This window comes from Suricata suricatta, chromosome 1 (assembly GCF_006229205.1).
Source record: "Suricata suricatta isolate VVHF042 chromosome 1, meerkat_22Aug2017_6uvM2_HiC, whole genome shotgun sequence".
Classification (NCBI taxonomy): Eukaryota; Metazoa; Chordata; class Mammalia; order Carnivora; family Herpestidae; genus Suricata; species Suricata suricatta.
The window spans coordinates 120,724,583-120,744,409 of NC_043700.1; the positions used below are offsets into that span (position 1 = coordinate 120,724,583).

The 19,827-nt window shown below is 35.2% G+C and overlaps 1 protein-coding gene across 1 annotated transcript in view; it reads right to left on the reverse strand.

The window, feature by feature from the left end:
* GRID2 (glutamate ionotropic receptor delta type subunit 2) overlaps window positions 1-19,827 on the reverse strand; it is a 1,401,829-nt gene that overhangs the window by 550,284 nt on the left and 831,718 nt on the right. Inside the window, exon 5 of the mRNA XM_029943131.1 lies at window positions 2,656-2,709. Within this exon, the coding sequence (XP_029798991.1) occupies window positions 2,656-2,709 (54 nt within the window). The remainder of the gene's footprint in view (window positions 1-2,655; window positions 2,710-19,827) is intronic.

A 19,827-nucleotide genomic window follows, 5' to 3' on the forward strand; every position in this document is an offset into this window, starting at 1 on the left:
TCAACAATAGCCAAAACATGGAAAGAGCCTAAATGTCCATCACCTGATAAGTGGATCAAGAAGATGTGGTATATATATACAATGGAGTATTACATGGCAATAAGAAAGGATGAAATCTGGCCATTTGTAGGAAAGTGGATGGACCTTGAGGGTGTCATGCTAAGTGAAATAAGTCAGGCAAAGAAGGACAGATACCATATGTTTGCACTCATAGGTCTAACAGGAGAACAGGAGAAACTTAATGGAGGACCAGGGGGAGGGGAAGAGGGAAAGAGAGTTGGGGAGAGAGAAGGACACAAAACTTGAGAGACTAATGAATACTGAAAATGAACTGAAGGATGAAGGGGAAGGGGGATGGGGGAAAAGAGGTAGTGGTGATGGAGGAGGACACTTTTAAGGAAGAGCACTGGGTGTTGTAAGGAAACCAATTTGACAATAAACTCCTAAAAAATAAATAAATAAAGCTAAAAAAACCCCCCAAAATATATAAGAACTCATACATCTCAATATTAAAAAAGACGACAAAAACCCTGGTAACTAAAAATAGGCAGAGAACCTGAGCAAACGTTTTTTTCCCAAAGACACACAGAGGTCCAACAAGCACATGAAAGGATGCTCACTATCATTAATCATCAGTGAAATGCAAATCAAAATCACAATGAGACATCACCTCACATCTGTTAGATGGATATTATAAAAAATGATACGAAATAATAAGTGTTGGGAAGGTTGTGGAGAAAAAGGAAACTTTGTGCAGTGTTGGTAGGAATGTATGTTGTAAGCCACTATGGAAAACAGTATGGTGTTTCCTCAAAAAATTGAAAAAAACACCCCATATGTTCCAGCAATTCCATTTCTGGGTATTTATCCAAAGAAAACAAAGATACTAATTCAAAAAGCCATAAGCACCTCCTATATTCATTGCAGCATTATTTACAGTAGCCAAAATATAGAAGCAACCTAAGTGTCCATCAATAGACAAGTGGATAAAGAAGATGTGAGATACATATATATGTACACACACACACACACACACACACACACACACACACAATATGGAATACTACTAAATTTTAAAAGAGAATGAAATCTTGTCATTCACAACAAGATGGATAAACTTAAAGGTATTGTTAAGTGAAATAAGATAGAGAAAGACAAATAACATATAACTTCACTTACCTTTGGAATCTTAAAAACAAAATAAATGAACAAAGTAAAACTAACAGATACAACCACCTTTGATGGTTGCCTAAGGAGAAGGGGATTAGGATGGGAAATGGGTGAAGGCGATTAAGAGATACAAACCTCTACTAGTTATAAAATAAATAAATCAATAAATCATGGGATGTAATATGCAGCATGGTGACTATAATCAGTGATAACTGTATTGCATATTTGAAAGCTGCAAAGAGAGTATATCTTAAAAGTTCTTGTCACAAGGGAAAAAAACCCTGTAACTTTGTCTGGTTATAGGTGCTAACTAGACTTACTGTGATGATCATTTATATATACATATATATACATAATCATTGTGTTATAGACCTAACAAATATGGTGTATTATGTTAATTATAGCTCAAAAAAAGAACAGAACTAAAATTTTACCCATATATAGGAGACACAACTTGAAAACTTGAATCATTTTTATTTTTCTGTGTAAAATCAGTTTACACTCTGTGAACTTCATCCCCTCAATGTTTCAGAAAATAATGTTTATTATTCAACAAACTAACATGTGAGAAATTGATCTGTGAACTTTAATGTGCTATAATCATTATTGTAGTACCCTTTAATGAGTGTCAACTGTCAGCAGTATATTAGGACTGTTAGGTAATATGTCACTTAATTTTTATAATGAACTTACAAAGTAAATGTGATTAAACATACTATACAAATAAAAGACAGACACAGGATGATTATATTATATATCCATAGTAACACAGCTAACAAATAAATAATGAATTCTTTTTATTCGTGAGTAATAGATGTATGAGTAAGAGGTCTTGGGGAAAATTCATGTTGTCTCATTGTTTGTCTATGATGGATCTGCTTCTTGTCCTTTCCATTTCTGATTGGCAGGTATCAGTGGAATAATCTATTTCACAGAGTTCTCTTGTTATAATATATTTTAATCTTACGTATTGTCTTTACAAAAATCAATAACTTTCATAAGGAACTTGACAACTTGATGGCGTTTCAAATAATTGTATTTCATTATGAAAATAAAATATCTATTTTTCTTGATTCATATTCATCTGCTGAACTATCTAATCCTCATGTAAGTGGAGTGGGATATAATGTTCTAGAAACAACATTAAAATATAAATGGAGCACAGGCACTCCGCTGGGAGGAATTCCGTTTGCTCACAAAGAACTGTACTTTTTATAAAGATGATTTCCTGAAGCAAGCAGTGTGTGCCGACGGAAAAGACTAAAAGATGGTCAGTGGGAAGGTGATCTCCGTTTATTTTATTCATTCAAGACCATTTACAATTTTTGAAAACTCCTTATTCTATTTTTAGTTAGCATCCAGTCAGGAAGCTGACAGTTTACTTTGTGTTCTGTTTCCTCTTAGAACTCCAAGGCCATAGGAAATGCTGTGACTAAATACATAAAAACAGAACCCAGAGTTGACAATAAGGATCAGTGCTGTTACCTCATTTATAATGATCCAGTGACAGTCAAAAGCAACCAAATTAGTCTCCACAACCTAGAATAGAAAACAAACCAGCTATCAGTCAGCATTAACAGCGAAAACCAAACCAAAGCAACGGAACATACTTTGCAAATGGCAAACAAAACCAAACAAAGCAAAAAGATCATATATTACAAAGGCCTTTGTTATTGAAGAACGAAAACTGTTAGCAAAACACTATGGAAGCGTTTGTGTTCAACATGTAGATGCCCTGTAGACTTGTTTGAAAATAAAATTGATCAAAAGTCTAAAAAAAAAGGTTTCAACTAAAAAAAGTAAGTAATACGATACAGTGATTTAACTGGGAGTGTAGTTCAAATCACACTTCCTATTCCAAATAAGCTTTTATGGCTTTCTAAGTCCATATCCCTCCACAATCTTTCTCTAACTTAACATTCTTTTCTTGTGTTATTTCCCTGTGTATATGCCTGCCATTTTCTTAAAGTAAACTGTTCTGTGTTCTGAAAAGCTTTGTGCTGTGTTCCCTAAGGAGGTCCAATTATAAAATTATTTGAATGTAAAAACTAAAAGCAATAAACATTAATTAGCTCTAAGTTATGGATGTGTAACTTCTGTAGCTTTTAGGTGGCTAGTAACAAACAAAATTTATGTAAAAGGAAAAGCAAACAATATATAGGTAGAAATCTTGGCTGACAAACTTTGGATTAATTGATCCTAAATGATTCCTGGCTTGGCCTAAAAAAGTAAGCTGGGGTCACACACACACACCACTGGAGTGTGGTGTGGGTGTGGGTGTGGGACTGGGGTGTGTATAGTAGAGGTAGCTTTTGTGTCTGTTTCAATTTGATCCAATCTTATACATAGTTTAAGGCATGTTGTTATGATTCATGCCATGGGCCATACAGGCATATAATAGGCAAGACTGTTTTGTAAGAGATTATTCTGTTATTCTCAGCAATAATACCCAAAGATTTTTAAAAATTTTTTTAATGTTTATTTATTTTTGAGAGACAGACACAGAGTACGAGCGGGGCAGGGGCAGAGAGAGAGGGAGACACAGAATCCAAAGCAGGCTCCAGGCTCTGAGCTGTCAGCACAGAGGGCAACATGGGGCTCAAACTCACAAGTTGTGACTTGAGCTGAAGCTGGAAACTTAACCGGCTAAGCCACCCAGGTGCCCTCAAAGACTGGGTTTTAAATGAAGATGGTTTCTAAAAACCGTCAAGAAATTGTTATAATATGGTGATTTTGTTCTCCTGGTTCTTCTCTGACCAACTGAGAAATGACTACTGAAAGATGCACTGAATCATAACAAATACAATTGGAAATATATTTCTTGTATGATGCAATGTTTTCTGAAAGGGTACAGTTATTTTCAGAATCTTTGTTTTTTTCTTTTAACTTTAGTATAAATGTTGGACGATTTCCATTGTAGTCCCTATGAGTTTACTGGTGTAGACAAGACATTATCATAGAGGTGAAGATATGTTACTTATTTGTAAGTTATATCATGATTGTCATATTTTGAAATACATATATTTTCATTGATATGTGAAACAATGTAGAAAATTGATTCTACAGTATCCAGTTTTAGCTAAGAAAAGAAATTGCTTTATACCAGGAATAGCAGAATCTATTTCAAATTTTATGTTTATATTTATCATCTTAGACAAATCATCACTAATTAATAAGCAATAAAAATGTTAGAAAATAAGCAGGAACTCCATAAGAACCCTGAGAAATACAAACCAAGGATTCTGATATAAGAAAAGTAGTTCTCCGAATAAAATAGAAATGAGTTTTTTTTTTAATTCCATGACAAAAAAAAAAAAAGAATAACTAAAATTTGGAAATGGCAAGAATTCAGAAAAAAAGAAGAAATGAAGGCCACAATGTAGATTGGAAGTACTACTGAAACAGTGTCAGTAGTAGAATGAAGAGATGACTCAACCTAAATTGTCTTCATTTAGCTAATCTCTACCATTTGGGCAGCTTAAGCAACATTTGGTTATAAGAATTCTGTATTACCCATAAACTTTGTAAGTGAAAACTTTTCTTGTACAACAGCATTTTTGAAAAAGGATGATGGTAACTCACTCTTAATCTGTCTAGACCATAAATTTTATTCATTTTCACACTCTGACCTGAAATAGCTTTCAGGACAAAGCATGAAGCATATAGAGCTACAGGCTCAGTCCTGTGTTTCAGTAAAGGAGAAGAGCAAATATGTCATCTAAGGCATGATTCTATTCACTACACCACCCTCCCTTTCTTAGGATCAGCAGGAAGATAATCTTTTACTTCTGTCTTTAATTTCACTCAAGTGCATGAATACATCAGACATTTCACAGTACAAACTGGAAACACAAAGGAAGATAATTAGCACATTATGGCAGATAAGGAAATAAATCATTTACTACAATAACTTGCGTTCATGGAGCAGACCCCACTCCTCCACTACTACTTGACGTAGTATTGTGCTAACCAGAAATAAACCTCTTGAAATGTCACATTTTGGGTCTGTTAGAGTAATTTAGCCTATTTTATCTAATGCAATGCATTTTTGTTAATCTTAGCTATGCACCTTTTTCTAACCTTAATAAACTTTAATAAATAGCTCATTAGGGTAATTTTAAATTCTGGGATTTTATAAAGGCATGGTTTAAAAACCATTCAATATTTGTTGGCCTTTTCACAAATGTTGAATATTCAGGACTTTTTTTTTTTATAAGCCCAGTTTTCTTTGGGGAAGGAAAACAAATTATACCAGAAAGGTACTTAAGAAAAAAAAAAGGTAGCGATGTCTTGTCCTTTAATTATATACCAAAATATACATATATACACAACTAAAATCTATTTATCACCATGGCACCATATTATAAAGAAACATTGAAACTTTTTATTGCTATGTTGTATACAAAATGTTAATGCTTCTACTAATTATCTGAGTTAAGGGCCACTAAAGGAGAAATACACTTTTCTTAGGTTTAGGTTAATATCTTCATGCTGGCAGAGGTCCTCTGATTTTTTAATGACTGAATGTTACTGAAAGTAACCAATGTGAAAAAGCCACTGATTCAAAAGGTAACTGATAATCTGCAATGGAAGGAGCATTTAGTAGGGACATAAAGAGAACAGGCAGGTCAATAGCCTAGGTTGGAAACCTGGTAGGCTTTGAGTTCTTTCACTTAAATGACTAGAATGGGCATATGGTATAGATAAAATAAAATCTATCACTATATCTATATTAGTATGCAATGTGTGTTTGTGTATACACACATAAAATCTACTATTATACCTATAATTGTATATAATGTGTATGTGTGCATGCATGTGAAAGGTAAAATAAAAGAGTTAAAAGAAAACATAGAAAGGACTGGTAATGTTGTTTATGCTTTTTACGTTTTATCACACTGAGCTACCATATAATGAACATTCTTAGTAGAGACATATTTAAATAAAAAGAAATTCTCAGCGATTTGTGTGGATAACAGATGTCAACTAACTACTGTGAATCCCAAATCAATTCATCTGACAATTTTTCTAGTTTTAGTAATATTAATCCCTTTCCACTTGATGCACTTCAGTCTAAGTTACACTGAATCAGACTAGTGGCATTACTTAAAGAATTGAATTACTTCTGTATATAGGATTAAGAAGTGATTGTAAAGTACCTTAGGATTTTTTTAACCATTTTATTCATTTCCACAATTATGTTGGAACTCAAACAGGGAAAATTGTTTCCTTTTCCTATCTTCCTTACCTTAGTATATCCTCTCCTCTTTTGGAAGTAAGCATATTTGAAACCAATGAAAGAGATTAAGCAATTGATTGATTTTTTTCCTTTTTTCACTGGGAATCTGTTTTACAACTGAGCACATCATTGTGATAGTTATATGTGCTCCATCTGTGGATTCTTATCAATGTCGAGCAAGATAGTTAACACTGATTATATTTTTTATCCAAAGCTTTAAAAATAAAATAAATTGCTATGAAATATTGAAGATCATAAAAATAACACACATTTTATTACCATAATGATAAGAAACCCTACTCAGAAAATCACATTATGGTTGGACTATGGAGTCAGTATTATGCTTGGGCAAATCAGCAAGAAAAAAACTATTGTATATTTGATTATCAAAGTAGCAGAAAGGAAGCATGCATTTTCCTTCATAATCTGTGTTGTCTCCCCTTCCTCCATGCTGCTCTCTTATCCCTATACATGTGTATTGTGTATGTGTTAATACATATGTTGGTAATGTAAAGGCGCATGGTGCCTGTTCATATAGAGTTTGCTTCCACATTAATACAACATAATATAGTTATAACAAATGAGAGTACCCCGCATCCCAAGAAGCGGAGCGTACTTTAAGGGAATTTAGCAAAAAAAGGGGGGAAAATCAGGCCCTGTCAGGAAGACAAGCGATGAGTAAGGACAGACCATCTGTCACTGGCAGGAACTTTAGAACTTCTGAATCTTTAGAAAAGCCTGACAATTTATCACCATGTCTTCCATCATTTGTCCTCAGATCCTTAGATGTGCTAAATATAAGACAATCGGAAGCAAAGAAATTGCCAGGGCATGTATCTCAGTGGTTATAAATGTGGAACAGTTCTTACGAGCACGGAGGACAATTTAATTGACTAAACAATAACAGCAGCATGCTGTTTTTCACTCAACCTTGGGGCTTAACTAAATTAAACTCGTTCCCTTTGCAGATGTACTAAATATTACACATTTATGCAAAGGGTTCCAGTGCTCTGTGCATCTGCAGCAGCAAAAATATCAGGTGTTTACTTTCTATTCCTGTCTATTTTGAATTGTCAGGTGGAAATATGCCTGGGGAAGGACACCAACAGTTAGGCTGGAACAAGGTGCCAGAGAAAGATGAAAGCGCTGCTCTCTTCCTGACTCCTCGTCTCTAGCAATGCTATAGCTTATGTCAGTATTCCTAGAACTGTATTCTGGGGGATGGTACTTTCACTAAAATTCGTAAGTGTTCTACAGCAGGTAGATTTAGAAATGCTAACTTAGCCATATTAAATAGGTGCCATTACTGCATTACTTCTCAAAGCTTTAAGCAGGTTCATATCAATATTGAAATATAATCAACATAAAATTCATCTTAATATGTAATATTGTTTTTATTCATTCATATTTTGGGACAGATTGCTTCAGACTTATGAGCATGAGCTCTAAAGTAAGAGTCAATGCCTCCATTTGTTGACAGTGTGACTTTGAACAAATTGTCAACCCCATAAGCCTATTTATTTGTTACTAGAGTAAATGATAGTGCCTACATAATAAAGTCATAATTCAGATTAAATTTAACAATGGCAAACTCTCAATCAATACCAACTCTTCTATTTTAATTAATGTTCTTTATGGAATTCCAGGAGAAGATATTTGGAATGTAGCATCTTCCAAATGGATTTGATCATGGAAACCATTTTTCCCACAATAAACCTTATGGGATTAGTACTTTTTGGGAAATGTAGACTAGAATATGCAGTTCCTTAGCTGCATATTCCTAAAAGTTCTAAAATTTTATTGAAGCACCAGGAGGAATTTTGTAACTTTGGAATCATGGTCTTAAAATAATCTTACATAGAGAGTGATGAACAGAGGACATTTTCCATAAAACAATAATAAATACGAAAACAAAAGCTGAATTATCATGTATTGTATAAAACTCAAATGCATACATCATAGCTTTGGGCAAATAGTGATACTTGTTCTTTTCTTCTTTTAATTTTTTTCCTTTCCTAATTAAATAAAAGAAGATAAATCAAACTGAACCACTATACTCCAACAAAATACAAAAGGAAATATATTACATATAAAGTTTACAGCATATAGTAGCTTCTTAGGAAGAGACAATGGATTTACAGTGAAAACATCCAGTGTCCTGAGTGTCGTGTATGAATAAACTGCATGACCACAAAGTTCTGCTAAAAAAAATGCAATTAATACTCCGATTCTCCAAAAAGCAGAGTGAAAATATAAAACTCCAGTCGTCTTCATGTACAGTCAACTTGGGATTCCTTTCCTTCACCTGAAAAGGAAGGAAGTCAACCTGATAGGTTGTTTTTCATTTTTCTTCTTACTAGAACCACCAAAGTCAGAGTACAAGGAGACACTGGGGTATTATTGCTGGTGTAGATTCCATTTTTAAATCCCAAATATATCCAGCAGATGGCATCGGTAATCCCTTGAACTGATGCTGGGTAACATGGGGACACAGTGAGATGACTGTCCTGTTTGCATTTCCCCTTGAGCTCAGCAGGGTCCCCAGCTCTCTTCTGTTCTTCTCCAAGCAGCCACTATCTGCCATCCCACTCTGTGCCTTTTGCTTTAGAATCTCTGCTCTGATCTTCCAGCTGGAAGACCACAAATACACTCTCATCCAAATCCTGTTGCCATTACTGCCAAAGTTATTTCATAAACGGATATGCGAGAATTATTGTTACTGCTGTGCAGTTGGGTCTTCCCACACCCCCTGGGAGATGGAAATATGCCACTGCTGAGATTTGGCCAACAGTACGCTACCTGCTATGCTTCTTAATGTGGAAAGATGGGCACTCACACACACACAAAATAGAGGATCTGCATTCACTGTATGACATAGACCGGCCTTCCTGTGTCCTGAATTACTGAATAGAAACTGAACAATGATTACAAGTGAATTCATGATTTCAACACTTTGCCTGATGAGGATATAAATAAAGATTTGACAATTATTTCCAATGCAGGGGACCACTGTATACTTGTTTTAAATCTTTCTGAATTTTTGCTTGCATTGATGTTCTTTTAGATGTTCTGCTGTAGACTAAAGAGTACTTATCCCAAATCAATTAGGAAAAGTAGTGTTCGTTGAGAGTCTATTGTCCTTTGCTGTGCCTATTTTACTACATGCTGATAGGTTAAACTTTGGCACAACAAGGAGACCACATTCAAAAAAAATTTAATTGTGTTTGTTTTTTAATAGCTAAATGGTCCTTGACAGAGTAAATTGATTCCTAAGTATAACTGACAAACAAATGAATACAAGTTCTTACTTGATTTTGATCCAGATTTAAAATGATGATTTGGGGGCACATTGACACTTAATTGCTGGGATTCATGAAATGCGGCTTTCTTGTTATTTTGAAGTAAATAAATGGGGGGAAAAGCTTCTTATAGATATGTCTGTAGATCACATCAAAATGTAACATACAGGCTCTTCACTGCTATGAACGTCCATGCTTTGTTTGGTTCTTTTTGTTTCCCTTGGTTCCTTTGATCTCCTCACTATCTTCTCTCTTTGACAAAGTGTTTCTCAAAACTCACTCTCAAGTCAATGCCAAATCATTTCCCAACCCTTACCTTCCTAACACAAGGTTGTGTTTCATATTCCCCTTACGCCCTCTTCTCCAGTTGGATTGGCTTCTTTGCTGGCCCTTGCTTTGCGTCCTGAATTGCTCTTCCCAGAGGGAGATATACACACAGACGCATAGCCCTCTCCGTTTCACGTGGGCCTCTGCACACATATCACTTCATCAGGCGTGAGCTCTCTAATCACTCACCCCTGCTCCCCCTCATGAATTTATCTCTCACACACACACACACACACACACACACACACACACACACACACACTTATTTACTGCCTCTTTCTGTGTACTAGGGATATAAATTTCATTGCTAAGGATTTCATTTTGATCACTGGTTTCTATCCTTGGAATAATCAGTGATATATAGCTGAGATTAAGTAAAACTTGTTGCCAGGCACATGGCAGATTTTCATTAAATGTTGCTTGTGGAAAAAAGACAAATATAGCCCTAACTCATGTTTTACATCCATGGATATCCCTACTTCACCTAGGGCTAAACCATTTGATAAACTTGTATTAGAAGAAAGTCACTGGATGGGCTTTAATTTTTGAAAAAATAAATAAATAATGAGAAAATTACTTCATATTTTCTCAGATAAAGAGAACTTGACTATTTATGTGGTAATGAAGTATGGAATTTTCATATTCAAATTTTCTAAAGTCAAAAACTTCAGCATTTGGACGTTATATGATATCAAGAAAATACATAAAATTTGACTAATGAGGCTTGCGTTCAAATGCCAGATACCCTTACTAATATTCAGGAATATGACTGACTTTGAGTCTCAGTTTCCTGATTATAGAAATAATGCTTTTTTCACGGATAGTGAGGCTTAAATAGATGAATGTATCTAAAGCACCTGGAATATCATAAGTATTCAAAAATACTCATCTCTTTCCTTTCTTAACCTCTCTCCCTTCACTCAGGTTACTGCAGTATTTTTGACCCTACTCTAAATGACTATGAGTACATTTATCCAATTCCGTATTGTTTATCAAATGCTAGCTATTTACAGTATATCTATAATAATAAAAGGTAATATTTATTGAGTGTTTATTATATGCCAGGCACTAACTGCTTTTACACATAGAATAGCTTACTTAATGTTCAGTATATCCTTACAATATAAACACCACACTTGGGACTACCTTACATAAGAAACTGAAGCAACTCACCCATGTCATCAAGCTGGGTGCATACGCCAGGATCAATAACTAGTAAACATCTTTCCTGTATAACATTTTCATAGTCTTCTTTATCCAAGTTTCAGAAACCATTCTCTTTCTTCAAAATGAAAACAATTACAGTTAAACTGAATGCTGTATAACATCGCATGATACACCCTGTTGTTTTATGTATTTAAACTCCATTGTATAACTTATTTGTATTTACTCTGCACTTGTGAGAGAGAATTAACCGTAGAAAAACTTGAGAATGTAGATGATTTTACACACCATTCTATTCCATGACCGTTTCCTTGAAGTGGTATAAGAAAATCTGTTTTTCTTTTAGTTACTCCTAATTCCAATATTCTTTTAGAATGTGAGTATCTTGCTTTACCGATTAAAGGATCAACATTGTATATCATGTCACTCTCACACACACACACACACACACACACACACACACAGTGCAGCTACTGCTTAACCAGACGAACAGTTATCTGTTCCTGCCCTCTTTTCATAACAGAGCATTTGATTATCACCACAAGATGAAGGGTCAAAAGCTTTCAGAAGAGAAAATGTACAATGCTTCTTATTGTGGCAATGAGGCGATAAGACCATTAAACATCTAATTTCTGCAGGTAGTTAATCAGTTTTCTACTGTTCTTTGTGTAAGTTGGCCATACGCTGGGTTATCAATTACTCATCACTGATGAAGCCACTGTGGAAGTATTACTCATTAAAAGACATTCCTACTTCAATATTTCTGTTTTCCTGTTATTCTGTTTTTCAAATAGTTCACAGGGACTCTGCTTTCTAGAATATCAAGAGTGGTATAAAATGTTGATGATTCTAGATTCAAAGACTTTATTAAAAGTATTCAAAAGGTCTTTATTAATTTTGATATACAAAGAACCTAAAAGAAAAATAAGGAAATGCAAAATGTAGAGTCCTATGGACATATTCCGAAACTGATTGTTTCGGTCAGTCTCAAGATAGTTAAGCTCATTGGAAATACATTTTGAACATTTTACAGAATCAAAACAGGATCTTCACACTTTCTGGGGTTTCTAAATTTCTCTTATAGTTTCTTTCATAAAAAAGTATACCTTGTGGCCTACTATAAAAATGTTTTCAATGGTGTGGGACTTGACAGCATGGACAGTTTCCAGAATTTCAAGCAATTGACTCTCCCGTCTGTGCTATTTCACTATGGTGAAATATAAACCATCTTTTTCTTACCACTGACAAATCACCTTATGGTGTTAGAACTGTGTTTAGTAACAAAATGTCAGTTGAAACTGAGGCACCAACTGTTAACTGCTCAAACAAAATGTCATTTGTAGAACAGAACTATGGAGTCTGACAAAGGACCCCGTGCTATGATCACAGAATGCAAGAATATTCAAAATCATCTGACACATTTTTGAATTTTCATCAATCTTAAACCTCTTGACAAATAATTTTTTATTTAAAAAATTGTTTCTGTGTACACTTATCCGCCAGTGTTTACAATTGTACAACTTCTACAAAATGACTAGAGTGACCCTCAGTGCCACTGACATCGTCCCGCCTTTCCTAGTGATGGATCACAGAAATGCCTGATTTGGTGGTACTGCAAATTCAAAGCTTCCGGCCCCTACTGGACCTTTAACTCTACCTAGCGATTCCTCTACTTGTGTACTTAGTCAGTGTTGCCCCTCCCCTTTCTCTAGGTGGTGAAAACTTCACCCTGCGGCCAGCTCCACTAGCCCATTTCCCTAACAACTTCAAGAGTCACATTTCTCCTATTTAAATAAATCAGGAATAACAATCAACAGGCAGAAATGGTTTCAAGCCCTCAAGTTCCTGCTCATCTAAAATCAAACACAAAGCGAGAAAAGGCGAATGAGAACAGCTAACATTTTGGGGGTGTGTATTACCTATGTGAAACAATGGTACACATTATCATGTCTTTCACCATTTAGGTCCTACATCAACCTTTTGAAGGTAACTGCTATTATTTTTCCTGTTTTGCAAATGAATAAACACTATCTTTACTTCACTCCTCTCCTCTCTTGACAGTAAAACAGGCACTCTTCCTCCAAAGAAGCCTTTGGAATCTTCTATCATTTCAAAAGAACTCTGGGTTTGTCTTCCTCTTTAGAGAATCTGCAACAACAGTTATTTACATACTCTGTGCTTTCCACATTTCTCTATTTACCACCTTTGGGACAATGGATTGCCTGTTACCTAACATACAACCCCTCAAATGGCTTCTGCAGACAATCTTGTCAAATATCACTTATGATTGCTTTCTCCTTTTTCCTCCCATTTACATAGTGATCAACCTGGCTTCTGTCCCCAACTCCCCACTCCTCTTTATTTGTCCAGCCTCTATATATCTTTTAGGCACAATTATCCTCATCATCTCTAAGAGATCTTCCATAATCACTGCACCCCTTCCCACCATAAACCCCTCTTATAAAATGTGGATATGAACCAGCACTACTGAACAGACCTGATTATATTTTAATAATTTAAAAAAAATCTGTTTACAGTCTCTACCATACTAAAAGTTTCTTGAGGCAGGGATGATGTTTTGTTTACTTCATATTCCCAACAACTAACTCTGGACCTGACTCATAACAGACATTAAGTATAAGTATTGTGGACTGGACTTAAACTATCCTATTAGAAGGTTACTTTGCCCCATCAGGTTACTGTAGATGTTAGAAGGTGACCTTGCCCCATAGCCCCTCAGCCCATGTGACCTGCCTTGCAGCTGGTGGTGAAAAGAGCTTCCAGAGTACTGACAAGTGCCACCTCAAAATCTTGTACCTCTTACCTTCTCTGCCAGAGGACTTTTTTTCCCAGCAAATTTGACCACACACAAACATGACCCAGAGGTGGGGGTATGTTAGCGTCTCTGGAGATCAACTCTTAGCCAGTGGGGATGGGAGAAAGTGGTTAAACGCCCCTGTCTCTCAGTAGGGGTGATTCTGAGGCATATGCTAAACACAGTTTCTCAGAAGACTCCCCACAGGACTGAGCCCCATTTGAACATAATTGTGATCCATTTCTGATAACAGATTCTTGACTGGGTTTTCTCTTTCTCTCATGTTTGCCAATTCCTCACTTGAGCTTTTTGGGACCAACACCCTGGTAAATCATCTGCACCCATGTTCTTGTCTTAGAATCTGTACCAGTAACTCAAACTTACTCAGCCTTCCTACATAAAACACACAATTTACTACACATGAATAGAGAATAGTTGCTATATAGTGAAATTCTTCAGAAGTAGAAAAAATTCCTGAGAAATTAAAATTATTCACAATCTGTCCATAGGAGTTGTCTCCCTATAATAGACTCTGAGAACTCTTATAATTCTAAAAAGCTTTGATGCCACTGTGTACAGTGTATCGGGGAATTCTTCACATAGGTGATTCTCCAGGCTCACATGCATTAGAATCAACTTGAGGACATTTTAAACATTTTGCTGGGCCCGCTCCAACAGTTTCTGATTTAAAAGTTCTGGCATGGAGTCTGGGAATTTGCATTTCTAACAAGTTCCCAGTTGGTGCCTGTGTTACAGGTTTAGTGACTCATTTTGAGATCCACTGCTTTACAAAAGCCCTGGTCAGGAACTGAGTGTGATGACTTGACACTAATTCTATATCCATTCAATTACTTTGACAAAACCATTCCAGTTTTTGAGCACCTGAAATATACTAGACACAGTGCTAGGATGGGAGTTGCTTCACTGAGCAAGGCAGACCTGGTCTCTGTTCTAAGTGAGCTTTCAGCCAAGCTCCACCGAAGACTATTAGGAATATGAAAAGTACAACAGTGCTGCCAGTCTATAGGTGATACTCCTTCACAAATAGGCACCTTTCCAGAGGAGGGAAGACAAAATCTTTGTTTCAGAAAGAATGCAGTCACTTTAAGCCTATTGTTTAAAAATTTTCTTATTGGAAGCAAACTTCCTTGTACAACGTTAAAGCGTTGCTATTTCTACCTCAATTAAATCTGCAGAAATCATATACAAGTTATTTCAATCACACATATTTTCCATTTGGGGTGATAGGTTATTCTTTATAAGAATTGGATTTTGGGGATTGGTAACCATAAAGGCTATTTTGATTTTACTACCATGTTTGCTTGTTTTTTCCTTCTCCAAGTGATAAACTCAGCCTTGAATAAAGGCTACCAATTATACCTTGAAATACATCATTGAATTTGCCTGTTCATTATTTCTTATATACCATTCCAAGTTTAACAGTAGGAATCAGTTCTGCTATGTTGTTAAATAAATTATATGTCAAGGTTTGCTTTAACTAACTTCAGTCAGATAAAAAGAAAAGAAAAAAATATGTATCCTGAAGACTGCTGTAGGTATTTCTTTTGAGAACCAAATTTTTATTAGGAATAATAAAATGGGTCTAAGGTATGTTTCTGTCACTAGGGTTGAGGTCATAAATGCCTTGTGGCACAATTGTGGTTCATAATTCAAAAGGTGGCCTGGAGATATGTGTCAGGACTGTCTTGGTCCATTATAAAGAGTTACATACTGATTTCGAATCTACCATATATTTCACATTACTCAAGTACTTAGCACTGTTTCACAGCATAGGTTCACATTTAGCATAATTTCATAGTTTACTCAGGTCAGAAGATGAAAGTAAGAGAGCAGAGATGGACCTATTAGATAATAATCCCTTGGGATCCCTCAGACGCAAAGACATGCACTAACAGCTGCAATTCTGAGGGCCACCTGTTTTCCTACCGAGAGCATTTGGAAACATTCATAAATCAGGCTGGTTGAAAAGCTTCAAAACACTTTTTTCCAAGATGACAAAAGTATGAGAGGCTTTCTTTTTCTTTTCTTTTCTTTCTTTCTTTTTTTTTTGTAATATTTTCTTTTTTAAAACATTTTTAATGTTTATTTTTATTTTGAGAAAGAGAGAGGGGGGTGGGCGAGATCACAAGTAGGGGAGGAGCAGAGAGAGATGGAGACACAGAATCCAAAGCAGGCTCCAGGCTTTGAGCTGTCAGCACAGAGCCTGGTGTGGGGCTCAAACTCACAACCCATGAGATCATGACCTGAGCCAAAGTTGGATCTTTAACCCACTGAGCCCCCAGGCACCCTGACAAGGCTTTCTTTAAAAATATTCTGGTAGTACTGTAAGAATTAAAGACAGATATACAGTTGAAATAAATATCATTCTCTGATCTGATCACAGTCTTTGCAGTGGAGTGTTTTTTTTTTCTTTTACTGTTTTGTTTCTCTTTTTTTGCAGACTTAATTAGTGTAACACAGACTTATTGGTAGAACACTAAGGCGCACCCCACTACAAAGTAACTACTGTTTAATGGGTTACGGGTGCAGCACTTGAGTTTAATATGCTTGTTCTTACAGACACATTTCACTCTGACTTGCAGTATGATTCATAGTGAGGTGAGCTCTGGATGGTTTTCATATCAGTAGAAAATTCCTTTCTTCAAATCTCCTCATCCTTTGCCTTTTAGGTGCAAAGCTGAGAAAACCAAAAGGACACACTGAATTGAACCTTACACTGTATGTTCTAAACAATGCACTGATGTGCTTATCATTCATGTTCCTAATTTAATAACTTAAAAGGTAATATATTTACTAGAGTAGGCCATTTTTACTGCTAAAGATAAACCGTGACTTGTAATAAGATTTTTAAATTTTTATTTTTAAGGTTCTCTAAGTGAGTAATAAAATTATTTTCAAATGACTTTTTCAGTGGTTGGTTGCCTCATTTTGTTAAAAACACAAATGCTAATAAGGTTATGAACTTAATTCCTGTGTAAGTAAATTACTATTCCTTTCTTCCAAAATTATGGTTATAAGATACTAATCCCAACAAAAAGAACTGAATTTGATCCTATCATCATTGACTTTGCAAATGCAGGTGTGAAGGGCAGAAGTTTGATGTTACAGAGAGATCTGCAAAAAGCAGAAAATGAATGCTGAATGGTCATACAAAAATGGATGAAAGATATTTTGAATATAATGAACAATTTCTAGTTTGCATTTTGTAGAACACAGTGGAGAGATAGATCTTTTTGAAATATTATTGACAAAAATATACTTAAAATGAACTTTGAATAAGCAGAAAGCTGAGATTGATATTTTTATGCAAATAGTTTCATGTATTTTGACACAAAGGATTAATATACAAAAGCAGATTGGGTTTAGACAATAACAGCTTGGGACACACAGAAGATAGTCAAATCTGGATGTGACAAAAAGAAAAATCTAAATAATGCCTTTACAGTTATTTAAAAAAATTGTAAACAGTATTTAGTAATGAGAGACAGAAGATTTATAATAACTAATGTGTGTAATTTATTGTCTATAAAAACATTTCTAATAATATTTATATGAAATTGTTAAAATTTTAAAAATTACATATCATTTAAAATCATAACGTGGGTTCAGTTATATAGACAAATTAATGTTTCTAATTATAAAGACCATAGTAAAAGGATATCTCTCCACATTCTAAAAGTAGGTATGCAGATTAAGGGGAACAGAGCTTGCCACTGAAGTTAAGATTCTGGTGCACAGAGTGGGAAGAAGCAGATAAGCAGTATTTCTTATCAACTGACTCTAACAGGGCTGAATTCTCCTTAGGTATGTTTTTGTCATAGAATAATGCCATTAAATTATTATAAAGGCTCTCTTCATTTCAATTTCTTTAAATGTTTCTCTGTTGAGAAAGAGAGAGAGAGAGAGAGAGAGAGAAAAAGAGAGAGAGAGAGAGGGAGAAAGAGAGAGCATGCATGCACTTGTGTGGAAGCAGGGGAGGGGCAGAGAGGGAGAGGGCAAGAGAGAATCCCAGGCAGTCTCTGGGCTGACAGCTCAGAGCCTGACTCAATGCATGGTTTAACATCACAAACCATGAGATCATGACCTGAGAGGAAATCAAGAGTCAGACAACTGTCTGAGCTACATAGGTGCCCCCAAACTTTCATTCTTAAAAAAGGAATAACAAAAATTGAATTTGAAAATAAAGTATGTACTCTTTTATCTTTTAATTTTCTTAAATAAATATATATATGGTTAGCAATATGTGTAACAACTTTATTTAAAGCTTTTGATACTAGTAGTTACACTACCTCATTCTCAGAGTTGCTACAATCTCGCTAAGATTAATTTCCTGATATTCTTCAAATTATTTGCAATTTTTCTGATATGTCTTAATGAATATTACTTAATAGAAATCTTTAATTTGCAAAAATCTCTGAATCTTTTTATATATATTAAAATTATACTTTTACTTTCTTTTACTTAAAGTTACTTTGGGATAAAAAGATCTCTGAAAATTCAAAGAAAATAATTAGGTCAAAGACTCAAAATAGCCAATGGGACTTGTGATTAAAACAATAAGAGAAAAGAGAAAAAATAGGTCAAAGAATGATCTATCTGTTAGGGAAGTATGTCATTCTGCTAAATAATTAACTTTTTCTCTATTCTCATTATATTTGTAAAAGTTAACACTACTGGGAAAATCCTTCTCTTTAGCTTGAATATGACTTTGGGAAAGCTAAAAAATAAAGCATTTCAAATAAAAAATGTTATTGAGAGCTAAGTAAAAACATTTTTGCAAAAGCAACTTCATTTAAACATAACCACCCCCACCACCAAAAAAAAGAAGAGGAAAAAAAAATAAAGAAAATAATAAGGGAAAAGCCCAAGACACACTTCCTATGGGGAAAAAAACAAAAACAAAAACAAAAAAACAGCATGTAATTTCTGTCCTTGATGGAACGTATTAAATAAGCAAACACCCCAACAAGGAAAACAAGTACTACAATGTAAAATTATTAAGAAAAGAAAACCCTCTCACATGCACAAATGAAAGATTGCACACAAAGAGCTCACATCTTTTCAAGCTTCAATAGTAAATATTCTCCTACAATATATCAAATACTGCATGGTTTGCCCAAGCCAAGATGAAACCACATCATGAATCAATTAGCATTTTGCATTTTCTTTCATTATCCGCTCAAAGTCATGCCTACTGCACCTCTAAACATTTCATCAAATCAAATTATACAACAAACACTCCCAAAACAAACCCAGATTGCATTGTAGTTTCACTTAACAGTATATAAAATGCTGTGTTGTGACAGGTATCAAGCATCCATTAGATACTGAATCAATTCTTCTTAAGCACTACTAACTGCTTGCTTTTCTTGAAGCTTGATCATTCTGAATGTTTCCTGCTAGACCTATGAGTGCAAACATATGGTTTCTGTCCTTCTCTGCCTGGCTTACTTCGCTCAGCATGACACCCTCAAGGTCCATCCACTTTCCTACAAATGGCCGTATGTCATTCCCTCTCATTGCCATGTAGTACTCCATCGTGTATGTATACCACATCTTCTTGATCCATTCGTCAGGTGATGGGCATTTAGGCTCTTTCCATGTTTTGGCTATTGTTGACATTGCTGCTATGAACATTGGGGTACATGTGCTCCTATGCATCACCATTTCTGTATCTCTTGGGTAAATCCCTAACAGGGCTATTGCTGGTTCATAGGGGAGTTCTATGGATAGTTTTTTGAGGAACCTCCACACTGTTTTCCAGAGCGGCTGCACCAGTTTACATTGCCACC